Genomic DNA, 22,547 nt, shown 5'->3' with positions numbered 1-22,547 from the left:
AAATCTATGTGAATCAAAACAAAAAATCTATGGAAATAAAAAAATCGATGAGAATTAAAAAATGTGTGAATAAAAAATCTGTGGGAATAAAAAGAAAAATCTAAAACAATAAAAAAAAAATCGATGAGAATCAAAACTCCATGAGAATGAAAGAAATCTACGAGAATGAAAAAATCTACGAGAATGAAAAACAAAATCTATGAGAATAAAAACAAAAAAGTCTGTGAGAATCATGGTCGCCCAAAATCCAACTTTTCCCTGAAAGAAAATAGGAGTTTAATTTGTTACAGGCAATTGCTTTTCCTCATTTTTACCTACCCCCTCCACCCGACCCCCCTTCCCCCTCCCTTCAATCCCCAACACAAAACGAACCCCCTCCTCCCACTGTATTCCTAAAGTCTTTATAATTCAACGCATGAGAGAGCATCTCTGCGCTCTTAGATTTCACCCCACGAGATTGCTATGAATCCAGCCAAGCACGTTTTCTCTCTCTCTTTCATTCATTCATTCATTTAAAACTGACACTTGTAAGTAAAAATTTGGTAAACTTTTCATCTCTCTCTCTCTCTCATTCATTAAAAACTGATACCTTTGATTTTTAGGTAAATACTTGGTAAACTTTCATCTTTCTCTCTCTCTTTTTTTTCTCTCTCTCACACATTTACCACTGACGTCTTTAACTTACTATGTAACATCCTAGTAGCCTTTTTATATAGCTCTCTCTCGTTTACCACTGACGCCTTTGACTTACTATATAAAAACCAAGTAACCTTTCTCTCTCTCTCTCATTCATTCCTTCATTTAAAACTGACACCTTTGACTTTTAACTAAAAATTTGGTAAACTTTTCATCTTTCTCTCTCTCTCTCTCTCTCTCTCTCTCTCTCTCTCTCACACACACACACACACACACACACACATTTACCACTGACGTCTTTGACTTACTATGCAAAAAACCTAATAACCCTTTTATCTCTCTCTCTCTCTCTCATTAATTCATTCATTTAAAACTGACACCTTTGACTTTTAACTAAAAATTTTGTAAACTTTTCATCTTTCTCTCTCTCTCTCTCTCTCTCTCTCTCTCTCTCTCTCTCTCTCTCTCTCTCTCTCACACACACATTCACCACTGACGTCTTTGATTTTCATCTAACCTAATGTGTACATCTCTCTCTCTCTCTCTCTCTCTCTCTCTCTCTCTCTCTCTCTCTCTCTCTCTTTCATTTACCACTGACGTCTTTGACTTATTATGGAAAATCTAGTAAGGTGAATTCATTTTAAGTCAAATTTTACAATGATTCTCTCTTTCTCTCTCTCTCTCTCGGATAGCATTTGCAAGTAAATGAAAAGAGTTCCTCTGACAAGCATGAGGAGAGTTCCTCAAAGTTATAGCACAAATTCGTAGAATTAATAAATATACAGAACACAGCAAATCTTCGTTTCATATAATATCATTTAAACTTTAACAGTTTAAATACATCTTTAAATACAGGAAGAAGGTCACTTAGTAGTCTTCCCTACTTTACATTTGCCTCCTGAATCTCATATTGTTTCTTTCCCTATCTTAAGAACTGGAACTGGAATATCAAATTCAGTCCAAAGGCCAAGCGCTGGGACCTATGATGAGGTCATTCAGCGCTGAAAGGGAAATTGAGAGCAGGAAGGTTTGAAAGGTGTAACAGGAGGAAGACCTCGGAATGAAAAGAGTTGTAGCTAGGGGGCCGAAGAGACGCTGCAATGAACCTTTAGTAATGCCTGCAGTGCACTGACGGTGCTAACCCCCCCACCATTCCTTACGGGGTTTCCCTCCCTTATCCCATTCGACTGGTTTTGTTCTATCCGACATTTCTTTTAAATTGCCAAAAATGCTAAACAAAGTCCGGCGTCATTCTGATGGTTTGCTAAATAAACCGTGTTTAGCGAAGTAGAAAACTACATAGTACAGTGGCACCTCAACTTAACAGGTCTCTCTGATAAGTACGAGTAATATAGTCCGTTAAGTATCAAGGACTCTATATTACACTGCCCTAAAATGGAAGATTGCAGTATCTGCACAAATACAAAACTGAGAAAAATGGTAGATACTGCAGTTTTGTCTTGCCTTACTGCTGATTTTGCAGATACTGCAAATGGGAACCCCTCCTAAATACAGCACTGAAGAATCATTCTAAAACTGCAGCAACTTGTGTATCAGTGTTTCGCGAGCCCAATAGGTGGCAATATCTCAATTTCGGTCCCGTTGCTAAGGTAACCACCTGGTTCTCAGCCACGTAAAAATAAATCTAATCCTTCGGGCCAGCCCTAGGAGAGCTGTTAATCAGCTCAGTGGTCTGGTTAAACTAAGATATAATTTTTCGAAAATTTTGCAGATACTGCAGTTTTCCATTTTAAGGCAGTGCTGACTGCGCTTGAATAATTTATAGATATTTTATGGTTAAAAGCAATTTCACATAGTTCCTAACATAAATTAACTTGAATGTTCAAGAAATATATTCAATATGGTAGCGCAGGGAAAAATAATCATAATATGGAAGCTGGTAAGTACCACAGACCGCTAAGTTGAGGTCCGCGAAATCAAAACACAACGAGAATAAATGAATGAACAAACAACTCGATAAGAGGCTTTTCAGACCACCGCAAAATCAGTTCAGCTCGAAGCATGCTAATTGTCTCTGACGATTCAGAACATCTGCCGGAGTTATAATGACGTCCGTCAGTACTGGTGTCATTTGAAATGCTGTTCAGGTGTGAATTTCGTGACGTCATTAAAGTCTCGCAATGAACTTGGGGGATATTGACTGGTGGGTGTTCTTTGGTGCCAGTTCCTTCCTCCTCCTCCCTTCAATTGTTTGTGGATTGGAATTGGAATATAGAACTTAGGCAAGAGGCCAAGCGCTGGGACCTACGAGGTCATTCGGCGTTGAAAGGGAAACTGACAGTACGAGGGTTTGAAAGGTGTAACAGGAGGAGAATTTTGCAGTTGCACTGTGAAACGATTGTTAGAGAGGGTGGAAAGTTAAATGGAAGAATGAGAATATGAACGGAGGCACGGTAAAAGGAATGAAAGAGGTCGCAGCTTGGGGTCGAAGGGACGCTGCAAAGACTCTTAAGTAATAATGCCTACAGTGCACCACGTTCATTGCTTGTGCTTTCAAGATCTGGTAACTTTTTCCAGCACTCCTGAGGACTTTTGGGTATCCTGTTGTTGAGGTTCTTTTAAAAGTATCATTAAGGTTCTGTTGGAATTGGAATTGGAACATGGAATTTAGGCCAAAGGCCAAGCGCTAGGCCCTATGAGGTCATTCAGCGCTGAAAATAATGTTGACATAATTGTTACGAGCGGGATAAAGGAAAGTAAGATAGAGGAGAATACGAACACAGGCACAGTAAAAGGAATGAAAGGGGTTGCAGCTAGGGGCCGAAGGGACGCTGCAAAGACCCTTAAGTAATGCCTACAATGCACCAGGTGAGGTGCGCTGACGCGTACTTTTTTTTTAGATATTGCACAAGGACCTTGAAACTCGGTCAAAATCAAAGCCTCTAGGACAGTTTCAGCCTAATATCAATCTTTTCTATCCCATTCTGTGAGTCTTATTGATGAAACTCTCAATCCTGCCAATATTCTGGACACTCAAGTTATGTAAAACGTATCTTGACGCAAAACTCCTTCGTCATCCCGTTAATCAGTTACATATATACCGGCCTTAATCAGTCGTGTTTTTAATGGAACATAAGATTCAGGCGAAAGGCCAAGCGCCGGGACCTGTAAGGTCATTCAGCGCTGAAAAGGAAACAGAGTAAAAAGGCTTTAAAGGTGCTACAGGAGAAAAAACTTCGCAATTGCACTTTGAAACAATTGTTAGGAGAAGGGTTAGGAAAGTAAGATGGAAGGAAAAGAATATGAACGGGCCGCAAGGATGCTGTAAAGAACCTTAAGTAATGCCTACAGTGCACCGCGTGAGGGCCACTACGAGTTCTGTTTGATCAATGACCAAGCTCCGTACCTCTTCCCCAAATTCCATTCTCCCCGCCAGAAGATATGGTGTGTTCTCCATCCCCTCTTTTACAGGTGTTATTTCAGTCAATGTTCCACTTAACAGGAAGCGAAAGCCGTTCCTTATTCTCTCACGTAGTTTTGTAACATCACATCAAACAACCTTCTCCTACCCAGACCAGGATTCAAAGACCTAATGAATGTGTAAGACATCTTCGCGTTGAAATTGGGATAGACTGTGACTTGGTCAGTGGCATGAGAATCCTGGTCAGAGCAAAAGCGTTTATCATATATAGGTTAATTCCCTAAGGGTTTAAGTTATTTCCAGCAAAAGTGAATCTGATACTAACGAGATTGCAATGATAAGGGTGCAATGATATATGTCTTATTTTCGTTATTATGATATGCATGTATATATATATATATATATATATATATATATATATATATATATATATATATACATATATATACACACACACACACACACACACGCGAGAGTTCTGCCAATAATCCTTACGCGAAACACTTACGTAACCTGAAGCAATCGTTTCTTCATATTTAGCGTCAGTGCCAATAATAACATCTCTTAGAATTAAACATGAGGTATTTATTTATTCGCTCGTTAAAATCTCACACGATGCAAATATTACCTCTCGCATATAATTAAAGATCATTCCCGGCAGTTAGTGTACAGTGTATAGATACTAAATTGATGTTTCTCCGCATCGCCCTTCTATTACTGGCCATTCATATATTTTGCGCGTTCTGTGTATGATTAGGATTTCTCCTCTCTCTCTCTCTCTCTCTCTCTCTCTCTCTCTCTCTCTCTCTATATATATATATATATATATATACATTTATATTACATTTATATACACATACATACACATAGATATATACATACGTATATATACATATATAATATATTTATATATATCGTATGTATATGTATATATATACATACATATATATATATATGTATATTATATTGATATACGCATACATACATACATATACATACGTATATATACACAATATTTATATATATATCGTATGTATATGTGTATATATAAATATATATACATACATACATACATATATATTGATATATATATATATATATATATATATATATATATATATATATATATATAATATACAATTTAAAAACTTACAGCAATTGTACCATATATGTGCATGGGCAAGCCTCTCAACGGGCAGGGCAGGGCAGGGGCCAAAAAAATTCGGCCCGTCTATAACACGAAAACCCATAAATTTAATCATTTTGAGAATGGAAGCTGGATGTCTGACGTAGAGCGAGGCAACGAGAGAAACAAACGAAAGGAAAAAGAATGTAATGAATGTAAAAATCAAAGAGAAGAGGATTATTTCTTTAAATGTTTGTCTGTTAGGGAATAATGGATTTCTGGATTCCTGTTTGAGAGTGAACAAGAATGGCGCCCCTCCCTCTTGGCTTCTGAGGTAATGCGACGATGCAGCGCATTACTACCCTAAAATAATTCACTTTGGATTTCACTAATGTTATTCAAACTTAGATCTGTTTATTTATTACAGTAGTTTATTATATACTTTATCTACTTTTTTCTGTAATAAATGAACTCTTTTTTTTTTTTGTTTTTTTTTTTTTGTATTTCCTATTGCCTTCTGTTATTTCTTTCAAATGAACACCATATTCTTCTTGGAAACTTGAATTTCAAGTCAATGGAAAGCTATCTTCATTTCATACGAAAAGGGGTTTATTTTCTGAATAATAATAATAATAATAATAATAATAATAATAATAATAATAATAATAATAATAATAATCTTTCACTGAAAGCGAATTTCAATACAAAAGCATTTGGAAATAATTTTTAAAATTTTAAGAAAAAAAAAAAAAAAAAGCGGAATTTGGGTCATGCAAGTGGACATGCCGAGTCCTGATTAAACGTGTTTTTCGTTTGGAGTCGTAAAGGAAACAGAACGACCTCCAGAACCCAAAATTTTGACAGGCTATTTTCACTCAAAATCACACAAAAAAAGCAGAGTAATTCAAGAGAAAGGGAAATTGATATTGAAATGTTTTAAAGGTGTAACAGGAGAAAAACCTCGCAGTTACACCATGAAACAATTGTTAGGAGAGGGTTGAGGAAAGTAACATGGAAGAGAGAAAATATGAACGGAGGCACAGTAACAGGAATGGAAGGGGTCGAAGGGACGCCGGAAAGAACCTCAAATAATGCCTACAGTGCACCGCGTGAGGTACACTGGCGGCACTATAGCACTCCTACGGGGGCGTATGACACCACAATAATTAAATACGTAAAATTAATGAGCGCGTGAATATAAACACGTATGATACATAAAAAAAAATCTTGAGTACCGCTACTGGAAGAAACTCCAGGCAGACCTTAAAAAAAAAAACTGCAGCTATCTACCGCCATCTCTCCAACCGAAACCGAACTGGGTCAAAAGCTAAAAAAAAAAAAAAGTCATCCGCTCACCTGAAACCTTGCACTTTGTCCTTGAGTCTGGACGTCGGGGTCCTGGGACCTCCCATTTTGACCAGCATCTGGGCCAATTGCATCTCATCTTCATTCATCTTGATCTGGTCCGGTAAAGCGCCGCCTCGCACGCCCACACAAACACGCACAAACGCGCACACAAACACTGACAGTGGTACAAAACTGACAGTTAAGATCTCTTCAGTCTCTTCTGAATGGGAACAACAAACGTTTTATCACCACGCGTTTTATTTATTTTTTTTTTTTTGTCGCTTGGGGGGGAAAAATAGGAATAGAGATTTCAACTATCAGAATTCTTGACTCATCGCTTCTTTCTGCAGGTTGCAAAATGCAACAGGTTGATGCCACGTGCTGGGAACACGTTGACAACCACGCTTAAATACTTACGAAAACACACGGGCACACATGGGGAAAGATTTAACGTATTAAGAGAACACGGACTCACGTGCTTACCGTTGAGAGAGAGAGAGAGAGAGAGAGAGAGAGAGAGAGAGAGAGAGAGAGCGCTTTGGCAATTATCTTTCATTGCATGTACCTGCCTAAATGTCTTAAGCAGCTTTCTAAAAATGACTGCATAACAATATTTAATGGACTCTCGCTCTCTCTCTCTCTCATTAATGAAACGTCCATAATCCCAGGCAAGGGAGTGAAACTAAGAACACCCCGCGGTCAATGGAGAGAGAGAGAGAGAGAGAGAGAGAGAGAGAGAGAGAGAGAGCAGCTTTCCTTAGTTAGGTTAAGTAACATTTAATCATGCGAGCTTTCACCAAAGTTCATTATCACCGCGTTGGTACGACACGACGACTCACTCTTCCCACATCTCTGTCCATTCTCTGAAAAACTACCATCCGTTGTACGACACCACGACCTGAAATAAATGTGATTGAGAGAAATGACTACGGCACATGCGCGGAAGTAACACGGGAACGCGTTTTAAATGTCGAAAACGGGAAATAAACACTTGAGCGAGTCAAAACACACAGCAGAGCGAGCCATGTTCTTTGCGAGTCAGGCTCTGAATCACGACACTGCGATGACCAAGAGGGTCTGACAGACATGACAGGACAGACTACTGACGAGTGGCGCCAGCAAAAGCGCGCGTAATGACGATGGCTGGGAGAGCGCTCGCGCACTGCTCTACCTTTCACTTGGGTCCACACCACACTGTCGGCTAGACTACTTCTTTCAACATTCTTACTATTAAGCCCCGCCCACTGACCCACTGGTGCCACCCATCAACACGAATGGGACTCCGCCCACAATTATGACTGGACTCGTGCCCTCAGAATAATCAAACATATGTAAGGATACCTTTACATAGGCCTATTACTCTGGGCACTGATTTCAAAGGTATACTTGATTAACTCTCTCTCTCTCTCTCTCTCTCGGGTCAGTCACAGTCAGTCAGGTAAAAGTAAGCAATGATAAGCTTATCTAAAAAGACTGAGAGAAATTCGATAAAGCCAGGATGACATTGTGACTTTAAATATATAATATATATATATATATATATATATATATATATATATATATATATATATATATATACAATGTATATATATAGTATATAATACATAGTATATATATATATATATATATATATATATATATATATGTATATATATATATATAATATAAATTCTCTGTGGTTATTTTTAAATCCGTATATCAGGTTACAACACAAATATAAATTCAAGTATCCTAAGATCGTTGTAATTCGCTCACCTTACAATGACCTTCGGGTGATGTCAAGAAGATATCTTATTACCTTGGTATTCTATCTGAGAGAGAGAGAAATATACCTTCTTCAGCTTAAAATTGCCTTTGGCTTCTAAACAGCAACACGAACGACTCCGAAGGATTCTTTATTGTGTCCTGACAACGTACAGGTTAATGCGTTAAGCCACTTATTTTAAACTATTCGCAAAATCAGACGTACTGTCGATCGTCAGGTTGCTAGATCACGACAATGAAGACGCCAGAGACTCGATGGCGGCTGCTATTGTAGTAGTTTTCTTCAACGTAGGCATTCACAACCTAATTTTGTTTAAACTCCCTTTTTCTCCACATGACCAAACCGCCATATACGTCATAAATCTCTGTTTTGCTTGAATCACTTGCTGTATGTTATACCATATATATGACCAGATCCCCATAGGGAGACAGTGCCGTCAGTGCACCTGACGCGGTGCACTGTAGGCAGACATTACTTTAGGCCCTTTGCAGCGTCCCTTCGCCCCCTAGCTGCAACAACTTTCATTCCTTTTACTGTACCTCTGTTCATGTTCTCTTTCTTCCATCTTACTTTCCTCAGCCCTCACCAAACAACTGCTTCAGAGTGCAACTGCGAGGTTTTCCTCCTGTTACACCTTTCAAACCTTTTTATTCCCCTCAATATCCCTCTCAGCACTGGATGACAGTGTACATCCCAGCGGTTGGTCTGCGGCCTAAACTTTACATTCCAATCCAACGTTTACTTTCAAATAACTCCTGAAACACTTTTAAAATCCTCCACCAGTTAGGCTAGTTTAAAACAAGTTAACACTATAATAATAATAATAATAATAATAATAATAATAATAATAATAATAATAATAATAATGTCTTTCAGAAACCAGCGTTAACTCCTCGAAAAATTAATCCTTCCATCCGTCTCAACAGCAAGGACCATATAGCTTTCAATGAAAGCAGGATCACCGACGCAATTTTAAATCCTAAGCAGCTAACTGAAACCGAGAGCCTGGTCACGTGACCAAAGCCCGGTTAGGCCTAACCATGAAAAACAACAAAGACAAACCAGTTAAAGTTAACTCTAAAAGGAGATGAAATAACTGAGAAACGCCACAACAACCCATCAAAAGATAACCAAAGGACCTGCAGCCATTCTTTTCTCGTCATTCTTTAGGAAATTAAATAAATGTTTCAATGAATCTCGAAGGATATCCTATCAGCTCAGGATATCCGGAGAACTGTAAAGGACACGAGAGGCATTTCCTACACAACAAAGCCAGTTTGTTATGAATAACATTTACAGCTCTAGTTTACAAAACAAGCTCTGAATCCGTAACAAAATTGCAGACATACACGAAGCTAAACCAGTAATGACTGGAGGAGAGAGAGAGAGAGACGTATAAAAAACTTGACAAACTCCTAAACACGATTTATTTCTTATGAAACATTCAATAGAAGATTGTCAAAGACTATTAAAAAGACTATTAAACAACAGATAAAAACAACAACTCTCCAAGAAATCTTACGTTTTGAAACAACTATACCTGTTCAGGGAGGAAGCCAGATCAATGGTTGCCACTTCAAGTTAAGTGCTTCTCTTTAGAGACGCATTCTGATGTATTTAACGATTCGAAGAACTCTCGCGTCTTTATTCAATTGGGCTGGCCTTGTACCAGCATGGCCTTATGCTCCGTGAACATCCCATAGACCTATACCCTAACAATCACTTCGTGAGAATACATACAGGTTTGCTCAAATAATAGACTAAAGATTTTAAAATGCGGTTTTTGGGTATATGCTTGTTTGCTATTTAATTGATTCTATCGTAAACAAATAATTTTCCTTCTTTCAAGGGTAAATATTTACATATATTCATTGATTCGATTAACATACATGGCATAGGTCTAGCTTCATTATAAAACTGATGTCTTTGTTATGCCTACCATCACAGTTCAGTCAAACTCCCTCTGTTAGAATTACGTTGCACGTCCGCCCGTAAAAAGTATTCGATAGCATTTTCCTTCATTCCTTGCTGCATAAACAAAATGAAATTCATAATATACTATAATCGCATTCGGTTCTTAATTATGCTAATCCTAGGTCTAAATGCAAATGAAATTCATAATATACTATATATCACATTCAGTTCTGAATTATGCTAATCCTAGGTCTAAATGCCTATGGCATTTAAGGGATCTTTCCTAGATAGTGACCCCCCGAAGGTTTTAACCCGGTATATATTCACCTTTGCGGCGTGTTTAGTACAAGCTCGTTGGGGATTACCGGAAAAAAAATAAACAAAAGACTGTAAATAATATAAAGATGACCCCCAAGAAATATCAGTCCTAGATAACGATCCCCGAAACCCCTTGGCGGTCACTATCTAGGAAAGATCCCGTTTAGGCGCAGGCTTACGTTGGTGAAACACGATGAGCAATAAATTGTCCCCACCCGCGTAAATTTTGGCAATGAAAAGCAATTTTATTACTCGATTATTACGATCTGATATCGTGATTGACTTGTAACACTGTTTATCATCGGGTATAAAATATATATTTTTTTAATTAATAAGTTTAGGAATCTTCCAGAATAGATATCAGGCCTATAGGGCTACCCTGTGTGAAGAAGTTGGTTTATAATAGCAAACCAACTAAAGAAATAGCACTTTCGACTCGGCTTTTTAAACCCAGGTGTATAATATTACTTATCGATAGTCAGTGTATTTACTTTAGTAGGATACTCACTATTATACATCCCTAAAGTATATTAGTTCGAATATTCTGGTTGAAGGTAAATGACAATTTTACCCGATTTTGCCGAAAACTCAAACAGACCACAGGTTAAACTTAGACTTAGTCAATTGGCCTACTTTTGGATATTTTTAAAACAAAATTGCCGTGAGGTTTTCCGATTTTGCACTTTTACTGCCGGTTGTGATAACGGAGGTTAATTATATTGCCATTGTGTTGATTTAACTTCCATTTTCTTCTACTGGAAATAATACACAATTACAATTTCGACATGTTGGTGCAAAGTTGTACATCGCCATTTCCACTAAACCTTAACCAACAAAACGGTTTTTCAACATGTGAATAATACCGTTAGTAATCTCAAACTAAACTTTTCCCGGTTCTAACAACAAGATTATAACTGAAATTGCAAAAAGGTGGTTATACAAATTAATTATCGAACTTACCAACGGCTCCATCTCTCACAAGTCTTTAATGGATTCCCACATAGGCCTAGGGCTCTCTAGTAAGAGGGTCCTAAGTATATTTCTGCATCCTTCGCCTATTTCCACGTCTTCTGTTCACTCACAGGTATTTTAAATTGCCAATGGAAGATTACAAGGGTACAGTTTGTCCACAGATCGCCAAATGAACAAGCTCTGGACAGACCGATTGTTCTATTACACTTTGCACATCCCAGTCAAACAACTACCGGTTGGATTGTCCAAAATACCCGAAGAAACAACCTTCGTTTCCAGCAAACTATGCACACAGACTTTTTTATGGTCCGCAAAGAAAATATACGTGAAAATCGTACTTGTGGAGTTTATATAAGTTTATAAAGTGTAGTTCCGTTTTTTTAACACGGAATTACGCTGCACAATAATGTGTAACTCTATTTGACACCAAGTTGTGAACTGACAGCAAACTATCGTGTCAAAATGGCGCCATTTTTAGATAAACCCTGAGAAAGGCATTAAAAATGCCAGCAGGAAGACTGAGAGAGAGAAGATGGTATTTTCTTTTTGTTTATAGAAGGCGGTATATCTTTGTGAGTTACACCCTAGTAATTTTCAGCGCAATGTTTTTACCGTTTCTAGAATATTTTTCGAACTTCTCAGAACTTTTGTAGAGGATTATACGGACCTTTGGCTGTGAGATAATTATCAATGTCGAATCATGAATACATAACGGGTTTTGGTATTATTTTACTTATGGACATTAATTGCTTTCAACATAAAACATAGAGGTTTTCTGTTTGTATTATGATGTGATTTGAATGATTTTGGGGTTTATTTCCATCACGAATGAATACTTATCCTTCCCCGACAAATGATATATACAAATTAATAAAATTACGACTTGTCAGATACTGCACAACCCCTCCATAGACTAATGCGGGAAAACTGTGTTTACTGATTGCAGTTTGCCTATTAATATGGAAGAAGTGCGTATTCTAACAAATCAAATTTAATATAACATATCATTTGTCGAGGAAGATAATATTCATTGCGATAGTGTTTACTCAAATCGTCCATCATCTTTCAACAAGCTATTATGTTGAAGCAAATAATATTTCCATAAATAAAATAACTGCCCGAGTTTTTTCAGATGCAGGCACTTTGGTAGAACTGATCTTATGTCCTCTGTAACTCCCTTCAAATGAACACCATGGCCAATTGTTTGGAAGCTTGAATTTCAAGTCAGTGGCCCTGTGAGCTTGCTCCATATAATTAGGATTCATGTTCTGAATAATAATAATAATAATAATAATATATTTAGCTAATGTATGATTCTTTCATATCCTTCTAATTACGCAGCTAGTTTGTCAATCGGTAAAATTAAGCAACAGAGTATGAAATCAAAACAGTTTACAGACAAACGCTAAATTAACCCCTGGGGAATATTTAAAATTTTCTTGATCCTACCTAGGATCACCTACAGAAAGCTCCCAGTACTGGAAAAAAAACCGGTAGATATTTGCAACCTACTCTTTAAACAGTAAACACTTTTCCACAATTTCTGTTCTAAATTCATAAGGCATTCCAATGAAAACAAAACCACTCTGTAAATATATATTTTAATTCTGTACGAAATACATTGCTCGACAGACACAATTTCATTTGTATTGTTTTGAAAACCTAAATAATCAGGGCCTGAGGAAGTATACTCAGTAATTGTAAAATGAGCTGGAAGAAAGAAAAGAACCTTTGCTGACAACAATTATACTTCTTTTCTTCCTGAAACTTCAAAGTACATAATATTTTTTGTTAATGTAACTGAAACTCCTTTCCTCTGTTGTCATCAGGACAGATTACATCTTAATATGAACAGAGCAACAACTGGGGAGACTCGCTGAAAAGAAGACCACGTTTATCTTTATTCCTCAGAGCAGAAATATACTAGAAAGAAGTTCTGGGTTCCCTCCACTGACCAAGTTTTTATGAAGATAGTCAAACTATTTCCCCTTCTCTTTTTCACAACAGAGCTCCGCTCGGGAGAATGTGTTCACTGCAAAAACACATCACGGAGATGCAGACTCCTCCCATGAGGATGTAAAAAGGCCCCTGGAGGTGAGAAAGTTTAAAGGCCTGCTGACCTATGCTCCTATCCTGAAAAGAGAGAGAGGAAGCTCTTAAATTCCATTAAAAAAAAAAGGCTGTTCACAACTTGACCTAGCCTAGCTAACCTAACCTAACCTCGCCTAGCCTACCTAACCTAAACTAGCCTAACTAACCTAACCTATGAGGTCCAGCATCTTCGTATAATATTACTGACTACAAGATAACGACAACGTCGAGGTATCACACAGAAAGCTTCATGACATGGAGTGATAAAATTCCATCAAACTAACACAATTTAGAAATAAAAATGTCCCCACCTCGCTGTGGTGGTCGTTGAACTCTTCCATCGTGTCTTGGTACCATTTCTGAATGAGCCCTGCTTCTGTCAAGCGCTGTATTCCTACGTCGATCTTGAACCGCCAGGGAGCATGTTTATAGATCAGGAACACGAGGTACCCTGGATAAAGCCTTTCTTTCATTCTGTAGGTCACAGAGTCATGGCCGAGAATATGGTAGAAGACTTGGATGAAGGAGTAAGTGTCGAAGTGGGCGTGGGTGCCATTCAGCACCTTGTAAACACAGGGTTCGATGCCGCCCCAGAAAAAGAAGGAGTGATTCAGAGGCACTTCGTCTAACTTGCGTCCAAGGCTGGCTAGGACTGGATGGTCGGATGTTTTCAAGGCTTCTGGAGCAGGGTCCCCATAATCTAGCACACAAAGCCTGTGTAAGGAAGAAGGGAAATTGTAACATGATTCCAAGTCTTGAATAAATGCGGGAGACATGACTTTGACTGTTGATGTAATACATACATACAAATTTCTGATTCACATTGGGATTGAACCCAGGCCTTTCAAGTGAAAAGCAAGGCTACTACCAACCGAACCACACAGGTCAAAACAGAAGTTGGAACCTAAGTACCACTGTACCTAACTTCTTTTATGACTTGTGCGATTCAGTTGTAGCACCCTAGCCTTTTCACTGATGTTAGTTATCCCTTGCATATCATCTGCTTCTTTAGTTCCTCTTCAGAATGAAAGACCCTCTTAAGAAGCTACGCCCGCAGGGATAATGCCATCACTACAATTCACACGGTGCACTATAGGCATTACTTAAGGTTCTCTGCAGCGTCCCTTCAGTCCCTAGCTGACGCCCCTTTCATTCCTTTTACTGTACCTCCGTTCTTATCCTCTTTCTTCCATCTTTCTTTCCTCGACCCTCTCCTAACAATGTTTCATCGTGCGACTGCGAGGTTCTCCTCCTGTTATACCTTTAAAACCTGTTTATTCTCAACTTCCTTTTCAGCGCTGAATAACCTCATAGGTCCCAGTGCTTGTCCTTTGGCCTAAATATTATATTCCATTCCGTTCTAAAGAAGCTCTACGCATGAGGAACGTGACAAGAGATTCCCGTTTCTGTTGCTTACCTGTAATGACTGTCTGCCAGTTCCTGCATCGTCTCAATCTTCTTGGGAAAGACTGGGATGGTGAGAACGGCAATCAGGTTGCTCGTGTAGCTGATATTCAGAATCCAAGACGACACAGACCACAGCAAAAGGAACAGCCGGGTACGCCACTGCTCAGGAATCACTTCTGGCGAATGTGACAACAGGCCCTGTAAAATGTTGAGGGTTTTAGGCAACTGGGACCTCAAATGTTCAAGCGAAGATGCAATGCATTACTACCATAAAGCAATTCTTGTATTTTACTTACATCTTTTACCTGTTTATTTATAAATGTTATTTTTTTTCTTTTCTACTACCTGATCTCTTCTTTCTGTCTTTCCTGTTACCTCCGTTTATTGAATCTTTCAAATGAACACCATATTCTTTGGAAGCTTGAATTTCACGTCAATGGCCCCTGTAGGCTTGTTCCAAACGAATAGGGTCTATCTCCTGAATAATAATAATAATAATAATAATAATAATAATAATAATAATAATAATAATAATAATAATAATAATAATAATAAAACCAAAATTATAACTTTTTCCACATATTTCAGTGGTTGAACATTTTTGCCCTAATTTGTTAATTTATGTTAGCAGATTTCTACAGAGTTCATCTCTCCAGGACTGAGTTGACGACAATATCTCATATACACTGGAATGTCTCCCTGGGAATAAGACTCCGCTGATAAGAAATTCCTATCTATAAACTCAAAATAGTATTCAATCAAATCCCTTCAAAATTACCAGACAGTCTTGATGGAGCAACATCTGTTCCTTTCCCTGTCTCTACAAGTCTTTAGAGTATTATTCTCCAGCCTATTTTTTCTTCTTTTTAATTTCCGATTTTCTAAGCATTCCATAATTTTTCAAGTTCAGTGCCTCCAAGGCAGTTCTTACCCATTCCTGTCTACCTTATCACCAAAAGACAGAATTGCAGATTTACTGTATCTTACCTGCTGGTACTATTTCAACCCTCGTTCCACTGATCTGAAGGGTGACTGGTTTATCATCTCAGCGACCTCATGACTTCAGCAAGGCTGCTTTCAGCATTTAATATCTCTGAGATTCAGCAATGTTGAAGTTCATTTAGTTTCTAATTTGATACTTCCTTATTTTTTCTGGCATTAGACAACAAAAGATAGTTCGATTCTAGTCTGAGCTGTTCTGTAACTTTCTGATAGCCAGTAACTTCATTTTTTGTGTAATGAGACGCTAATACCTGGTGCTTGGCGTAAAAAGAAAGACTCTACCTGAAAAATGGAGATCGCATTGTTGATGAGAGACTTCTCGTACTCGCGATAGAGGAGATGGTATGCGATCGAAGTGGAGAGGGCTGACACGACCGTGGCGATCCAAACGGATAAATCGAATGGATACAAGATGTTTTTCCACCTGGGAAGAAGTGGAGGAACCTGAAGCATGATCCCATACCTGAAAATGTATCAAAAGAGGCCAAATGATCGAATAAAAATAGTGATGACGCGATTTTATATCAATACTTTCACTGGATACGTTGAAGAACCTTGTCATTTTAAGTCATGCTAGGTTGTGACCACATTACAGTGAAACATGTAAGAAACACACATCGGCAAATTATACATGTTATAAACATGTTGGCAACTTATCGTATACACGTAATAAAGATGTCGGCAACTTATCTTATACATGTTATAAATGTCTGCAACTTATCACATACATGTCATAAACATGTCAGTAACTTATCTTCTACATGCCATAACCACATGTCGCAACTTATCACATACATGTCACAAATAGGTTGAAAACAAGTTGACGACTGTAAGTGGAGAATGAACCTTTGGCATATACTGGAGTGCTTGATAATTTTACGAACCACTGGTTAAGACTACTAGTAAGCAGTTGCCTGGTATCCAGGCTGTTCGTGATGTGTGCGCGACAAGTTGCTGACGTGTTTACGACATATTTCACTCTAGAGTGGGCATAACCCTTGTAACTCGAACGTGTTCGTCTAAATGAGATCTACAGAACGCAGCAAATGAACACCGACCCTTCCAGAAGATATGGAACTGTCATGTGAAATTCTTGCAGCCTCTCCGGAGTCATTAGACCGAAATTGATGAAGATCTCGCTTTTGCCTTCCCTCACAGGGTCGAGTAATTGATTCCAGCTCAGCTCAACTGAAAGAGACAGAACACATATAAACAAGCTGAGCAGCGTATTCAAATTAAAACGCAAAACAGAACAGAATGGAATAGAATACAGACGTTAGGCTAAAGGCTAAACGCTGGGACATATGATAAGGTCATTCAGCGCTGAAAGGGAAATTGATAGTAAAAGGGTCTGAATTGCGTAGCAGGTGGAGAACCTCGCAGCAGTATTACTGACACTTGAAGGACGGTCGTATAACTTCTGAACAAGTAGCTAACGTCATTAACTTATTTACGAAGTTTTCAGCTTATGGAGGACCAGCGTGTGTGGAAAAATATATCCCATGAAACACTCAGGCAAGCTTTTGGATGAACGAGTTCTCTCTGGTTGGGATGATTCGAGTTGTGCAATTGCAACCGTGGTATTTCTACTCGGTTCCGAAAACTACAGCAACAGGGGTTAACGTTGGTCCTTCTTGTACAATAGCTCACATTGCTCTCAGACCTTATACACAAACACACACAAACATTTAATATATATATATATATATATATATATATATATATATATATATATATATATATATATATATATATATATATATATATATATATATATATATATATATATATATATATATATATATATATATATATATATATATATATATATATATATATATATATATATATATATATATATATATATATATATAATAGAGAGAGAGAGAGAGAGAGAGAGAGAGAGAGAGAGAGAGAGAGAGAGAGAGAGAATTCCAAAAGAAATCTAGCCAACAGAATGAGAGTTTGACATGATTCTTCTTAACGGCGAAAAGCCCCGACGGTATTATTTCACTTATGGACATTAATTGCTTTCAACATAAAATATAGGTTTTTCTGTTGTATTATGATGTGATTTACATGATTTTGAGGTTTATTTCCATCGCAAATGAATACTTATCCTTCCCCGGCAAATGATATACTGACACAGTTTTGCCGTATTAGCTATGGAGAGGGGGGTGCAGTATTCTGACAAGTCGTAATTTTATTAATTTTGTATACAGTATATTATTTGCCGGGGAAGGATAAGTATTCATTTGCGATGGAAATAAACCTCAAAATCATTCAAATCACATCATAATACAACAGAAAAACCTATATTTTATGTTGAAAGCAATTAATGTCCATAAGTGAAATAATACCGCCCCGACCATTAAGAGAGAAAGGGCGTGTCTGGAAGTCCACAAAGCACTACTCACATTCCGCGGTCAAATTCAGACTATATCCGAGCGCTGAGGACATCGCCCCCAGTATCTCGAGGTTCATCCCCTTCAGTTTCCCGTCTGAGTCTCTGAAGAACAGGGGCCTGTCGATAGTCTGCGCGAATACCTGCACGACCTTGGTGCTCATGTCGTCGAAGCGGTCGACGAAGAGCCGTTTCCAGGTGCTGAAGTCTCGCGGGTTCCAGGCGCCGAGGTCCACCAAGTGGTCGGCTGCAACGAACGGCTTCCAGGCCCACACCCGGAACAGGGGCCTGCTCTGAGGGTCTAGCTTCCTGGGGGCGTAGGGGCAGAGGAGGGCAGCCGAAGGCGTCCTGAAGAGCAAAGGCGTTTGCAGGAGGCTCGTCTTCCTGCAGCTGGTCGAGGTGGATACAAGGACGATGGCCGTGGTGTTCCAGTTTTCGGGAGGGCTCTGCAGGAGCGACCAGGACTCGTCTTCTGACGCAGCCACCAGCACGATGACACCTGGAAAAAATCATAAATCAACACTGGAATCTTTGCCGGCCTCACATTGTTAAGTAAACGATTCTACATTGGAAACTAAACAAATAACAAGTCATTATTGTATGTGTATTGCGACTTTATTGCTTTGCTCGCAAAATTAATGGCATTATTATTTGAGCTTGTCACTTCCCAGATTCTGACATTTCTCGTTACTATTCAACTTCTCGGTCCTTGATACATATGCGTTCAGTTACGTGCGTTCAACTTTATTTATAGTCTTTTATCAGTAATTTCGCCGAACGCAAGTTTCTGTTTGAGTACAGAGCCAAGATTCTTCACTTCAATTGTTCGCGCTGACTCTCACATCTGTAAATACTCTCTTGGTTCCTAGAAGCAAGTGTTCAACCCTGCTTGATTTTACAAAAGCTTTTTATACATGATGTTATCAATGGCGCTGCGTCTTCTGGGTAAAGAGTGTCCTGTAATTAGTCACCAGTATTTTAATGACGGTACTTGATATCTTAGGTGCTTTTAAATCCCGAATGTGCTGGACTAGATGTGTAAGGTATTTGTCGTCTACGTATTGATCTCCAAAGGTGACAATCTTGAAAGATTAGGGCCTACAGTGCTCAAGTGTCACTTGAAAGAGTCTTTAGGGAAACGCAGCCATAAAATTGACCTACCGACTTTCAGGGGACCGCGTTTCATTCCCCCGCCCTCTCCGTTCCCAGTGCCGTTGGAAATCGCCACTTTTTCTCCTCCGTCAGGTGACGCCGGCGGAAGGCGCAGAAGTGTGATGGGCCTGTTGATGTATCCTAAGTTCCCGGGGTCTTGGTCCTCCTGCAGAACAAGGGCAACGCTCTCCTCCCTCAAAGGACCTGTCACCATTTCCGCCACTATCTGAGGAACGAAGGACTTGACTCGTTCTTCGTACGAGGAGGAGCCGTCTGAAGGCTCCTGAAGAAGCCTGAGGGCGTATCCCATCGGGAAGAACCAGAATAGACCGAAGCTGAGGAGATTCATAATAGCGACGAGGCAATTAATCTGCTCAACCAAAACAGCGAAGGCCTTTGGAACACTTGGGTGCCTCACATAGTCTCACAGAGACAAGGAGAAGCAGAATAGACAGAGAACTGGTTCAACAGCCCCGAAATTGGCGGAGGTCTCACCTGGCCCACCTAGCGGGTCCTGGGCTTGCGAGCGACAGAGAACGGGTGCGCTCGGTGTGGGGACAATTATCCCTCCGCTGGAAACTGCCCAATCAATTTGCTCCGTTTCTCGACTTCTGATTGGCTGATGTCAATGAGGCACTTGGCGCTACTGACTTCATATTTAATATTCATTTTACTGAGACATGAGAGTGCCAGGACGCTTGCTGGAATATTTACGAATGGCAATGAATCTGGAATGTCTGTCAGTCAAGGGCTGAAAGCTGAAGAGAGAGAGAGAGAGAGAGAGAGAGAGAGAGAGAGAGAGAGGGAGAGAGAGAGAGAGAGAGAGAGAGAGAAATAATTCTGTGAATGATACAGAACCAGCAAAATAAATCCGTAAATGCACAGAAATGCAACTCTTACAAAATACTGTTTCGTAATATCTTGAAGTGCAATATTTATATTGCAAAACACTGACTTCAGGCTTTTTAAAGAAATATTAATAGTCACTGGAAAGTGGCATAATAAATATATATAATATATATATATATATATATATATATATATATATATATATATATATATATATATATATATATATATATATAATATATATAAAATTCTGACTCATCTCAGGATCAGCCCAGATCTTTCAATTGAAAGACATCTGTATAAAATCCTGACTCATCTCGGAATCGAGCCCAGGTCTTTCAATTGAAAGGCAAGGACGCTACCAACTGCACCATACAGAAATTAATTTCTGGCCCACATGTGATTGTGTGTTGATCACTTCTAATTATAATATATATATATATATATATGTATATATATGTATATGTATATATATTTATATATATATATATATATATATATATATATATATATATATATATATATATATATTCTACACAATGGCATAATTTATATATATGCCTATATATACATATATATATAAATACACACACACACATATATATACAGTATATATGTGTATGTGTGTGTGTGTGTGTTTGCATAAATTTCTGAGAACAAAGCCGAGGGTAGAGCTCAAGTTGCCAATGATGGAAAAGAAATTAGGGTGAGCTGGAATACAAAAATACGAGAAGTTACTGATGTATTCATAGTTACGGCCCACGAGAAAGTTAAGCCTTTGTTAGGCAATGGCCAATGGATAATTTTTCATTTATTTTTCTTCTGTGTAATTGTACCGGGAAGCTATTACTGTTATTATTCGTAATGCGTGCTAGATTTATAGAGTGACCTCAACCGCGAAATTACTAAGCAAGTTGGAAATAGCTAGAAAAGTTTGTGTCATTAACAGTAAGACCTTACTTCTTCTTGCAAGCACGTTGACATTACTGCTTTACAACCTAACCTCGCTTAAAGTTAACCAGGTGCTAATTCAGGTCTAGGGGGATATTCTGTAGTGTCAAGAGCATAAGCAAGAGTTACGAGGCACAATCAATCTGATATCACGCAAATGAAGTCGAGACTTGATGATAAAATTCGAAGCAGATAAAAATGTTATAAAGCGCTTTCTGCTTTTCACAAATGGTTCTAGTTAAAATTCCTTGTGACAACTGCACCCATTTGAGAAACAATACCACAAAAAAAAAACAAGTCAAGAGTAAAGTAAAGGAAATCTTCTCATCTTATGTGGACGAATGCACAATTAATTGAAGCCTCCTCCCGCCTTGTGAAACATAGACGAGGAGCCACTCTACGGATCTGTCGAGCCTGTCAAAATGACAGACAACTCCTCATCACTCATACAAGCGACTTTCATCCTGTCAGTCAAGGAGAAAAAACGGTGGGAGTTATTTAAGCATTTTTCCATTCCTTCTGAATCTCAGTAATGATTCTGTTTAAAATCGCATCGCTCACGGAGGTCAGTTTACGAAGGAGCGGCTGACTAAAAGATTCTTTTACATTTTTTGGGGGGAAAGTACTTTTCTTTTGGTCTACTTATCAGACTGAGGGACGAGAAATCCTCGATGCCATTTCCTCTATGAATCGGAGAACTGACGGAAATCTGTTGTTTTTAAAAGTTAAAAAACATAATTATTTTAGAAGGTGTCTGTCAAGGTCATATTTCTTCAAATGACATTCTGGTTGTGAAAAGGGTAACATCTTTGTGATAGATTATTATTATTATTATTATTATTATTATTATTATTATTATTATTATTACTATCATTATTATTATTATTATTATTATTATTATTATTATTATTATTATTATTATTATCAGAAGAAGAAGAAGAACCCTATTCATCACATGGAACAATCCCACAGGGGCCACTGACTTGAAATTCAAGCTTCCAAAGAATATTAAGGTGTTCACTAGAAAGAGATCAGTTATTAGAAAACGAAAAAAATATAGATTAATAATAAAATTCTTAAACAGATAAATAGTTATAAACATAAATAATCAAAACACGAAGTGAATTGTTTCAGTAGTAATGCATTGCATCTTCGCCTGAACTTACAAACTTCACCTCATTTTTCTCATATACATACTGGAATGTCATCTTAAATTATGTTAAAAGAAATG

The 22,547-nt window shown here is 38.2% G+C and overlaps 2 protein-coding genes across 4 annotated transcripts in view; both read right to left on the bottom strand.

The window, feature by feature from the left end:
* Positions 1–7,687, bottom strand: part of LOC136840805 (NAD kinase-like) — a 271,695-nt gene extending 264,008 nt beyond the window's left edge. The window contains exons 1-2 of one of the 3 annotated variants that reach the window (XM_067107710.1): positions 7,663–7,687; positions 6,501–6,772 (exon numbers count right to left, since the gene is read on the bottom strand). In XM_067107710.1, coding sequence (XP_066963811.1) covers positions 6,501–6,598 — 98 coding nt within the window. In that variant the 5' untranslated portion in view covers positions 6,599–6,772; positions 7,663–7,687. Of the gene's footprint in view, positions 1–6,500; positions 6,778–7,598 lie in introns of those variants that run through there. The other 2 variants (XM_067107711.1, XM_067107709.1) reach the window with 2 other exon arrangements.
* A 5,357-nt stretch (positions 7,688–13,044) lies between these two features.
* Positions 13,045–20,034, bottom strand: LOC136840799 (glutamate receptor ionotropic, kainate glr-3-like). Its single transcript, XM_067107693.1, has 7 exons — positions 19,526–20,034; positions 18,378–18,863; positions 17,019–17,148; positions 16,243–16,423; positions 14,969–15,156; positions 13,863–14,265; positions 13,045–13,593 (listed from the first exon to the last, which is right to left on the bottom strand). The coding sequence occupies exons 1-7, from the start codon at positions 19,863–19,865 to the stop codon at positions 13,459–13,461; spliced, it is 1,863 nt and encodes a 620-aa protein (XP_066963794.1). The 5' UTR covers positions 19,866–20,034; the 3' UTR covers positions 13,045–13,458.
* Between the last annotated feature and the right edge of the window lie 2,513 nt (positions 20,035–22,547).

The sequence above is a fragment of the Macrobrachium rosenbergii genome, chromosome 8, assembly GCF_040412425.1.
Source record: "Macrobrachium rosenbergii isolate ZJJX-2024 chromosome 8, ASM4041242v1, whole genome shotgun sequence".
Classification (NCBI taxonomy): Eukaryota; Metazoa; Arthropoda; class Malacostraca; order Decapoda; family Palaemonidae; genus Macrobrachium; species Macrobrachium rosenbergii.
The sequence above is the reverse complement of the archived record's forward strand: the minus strand, read 5'-3'. Positions and strand labels throughout refer to the sequence as shown.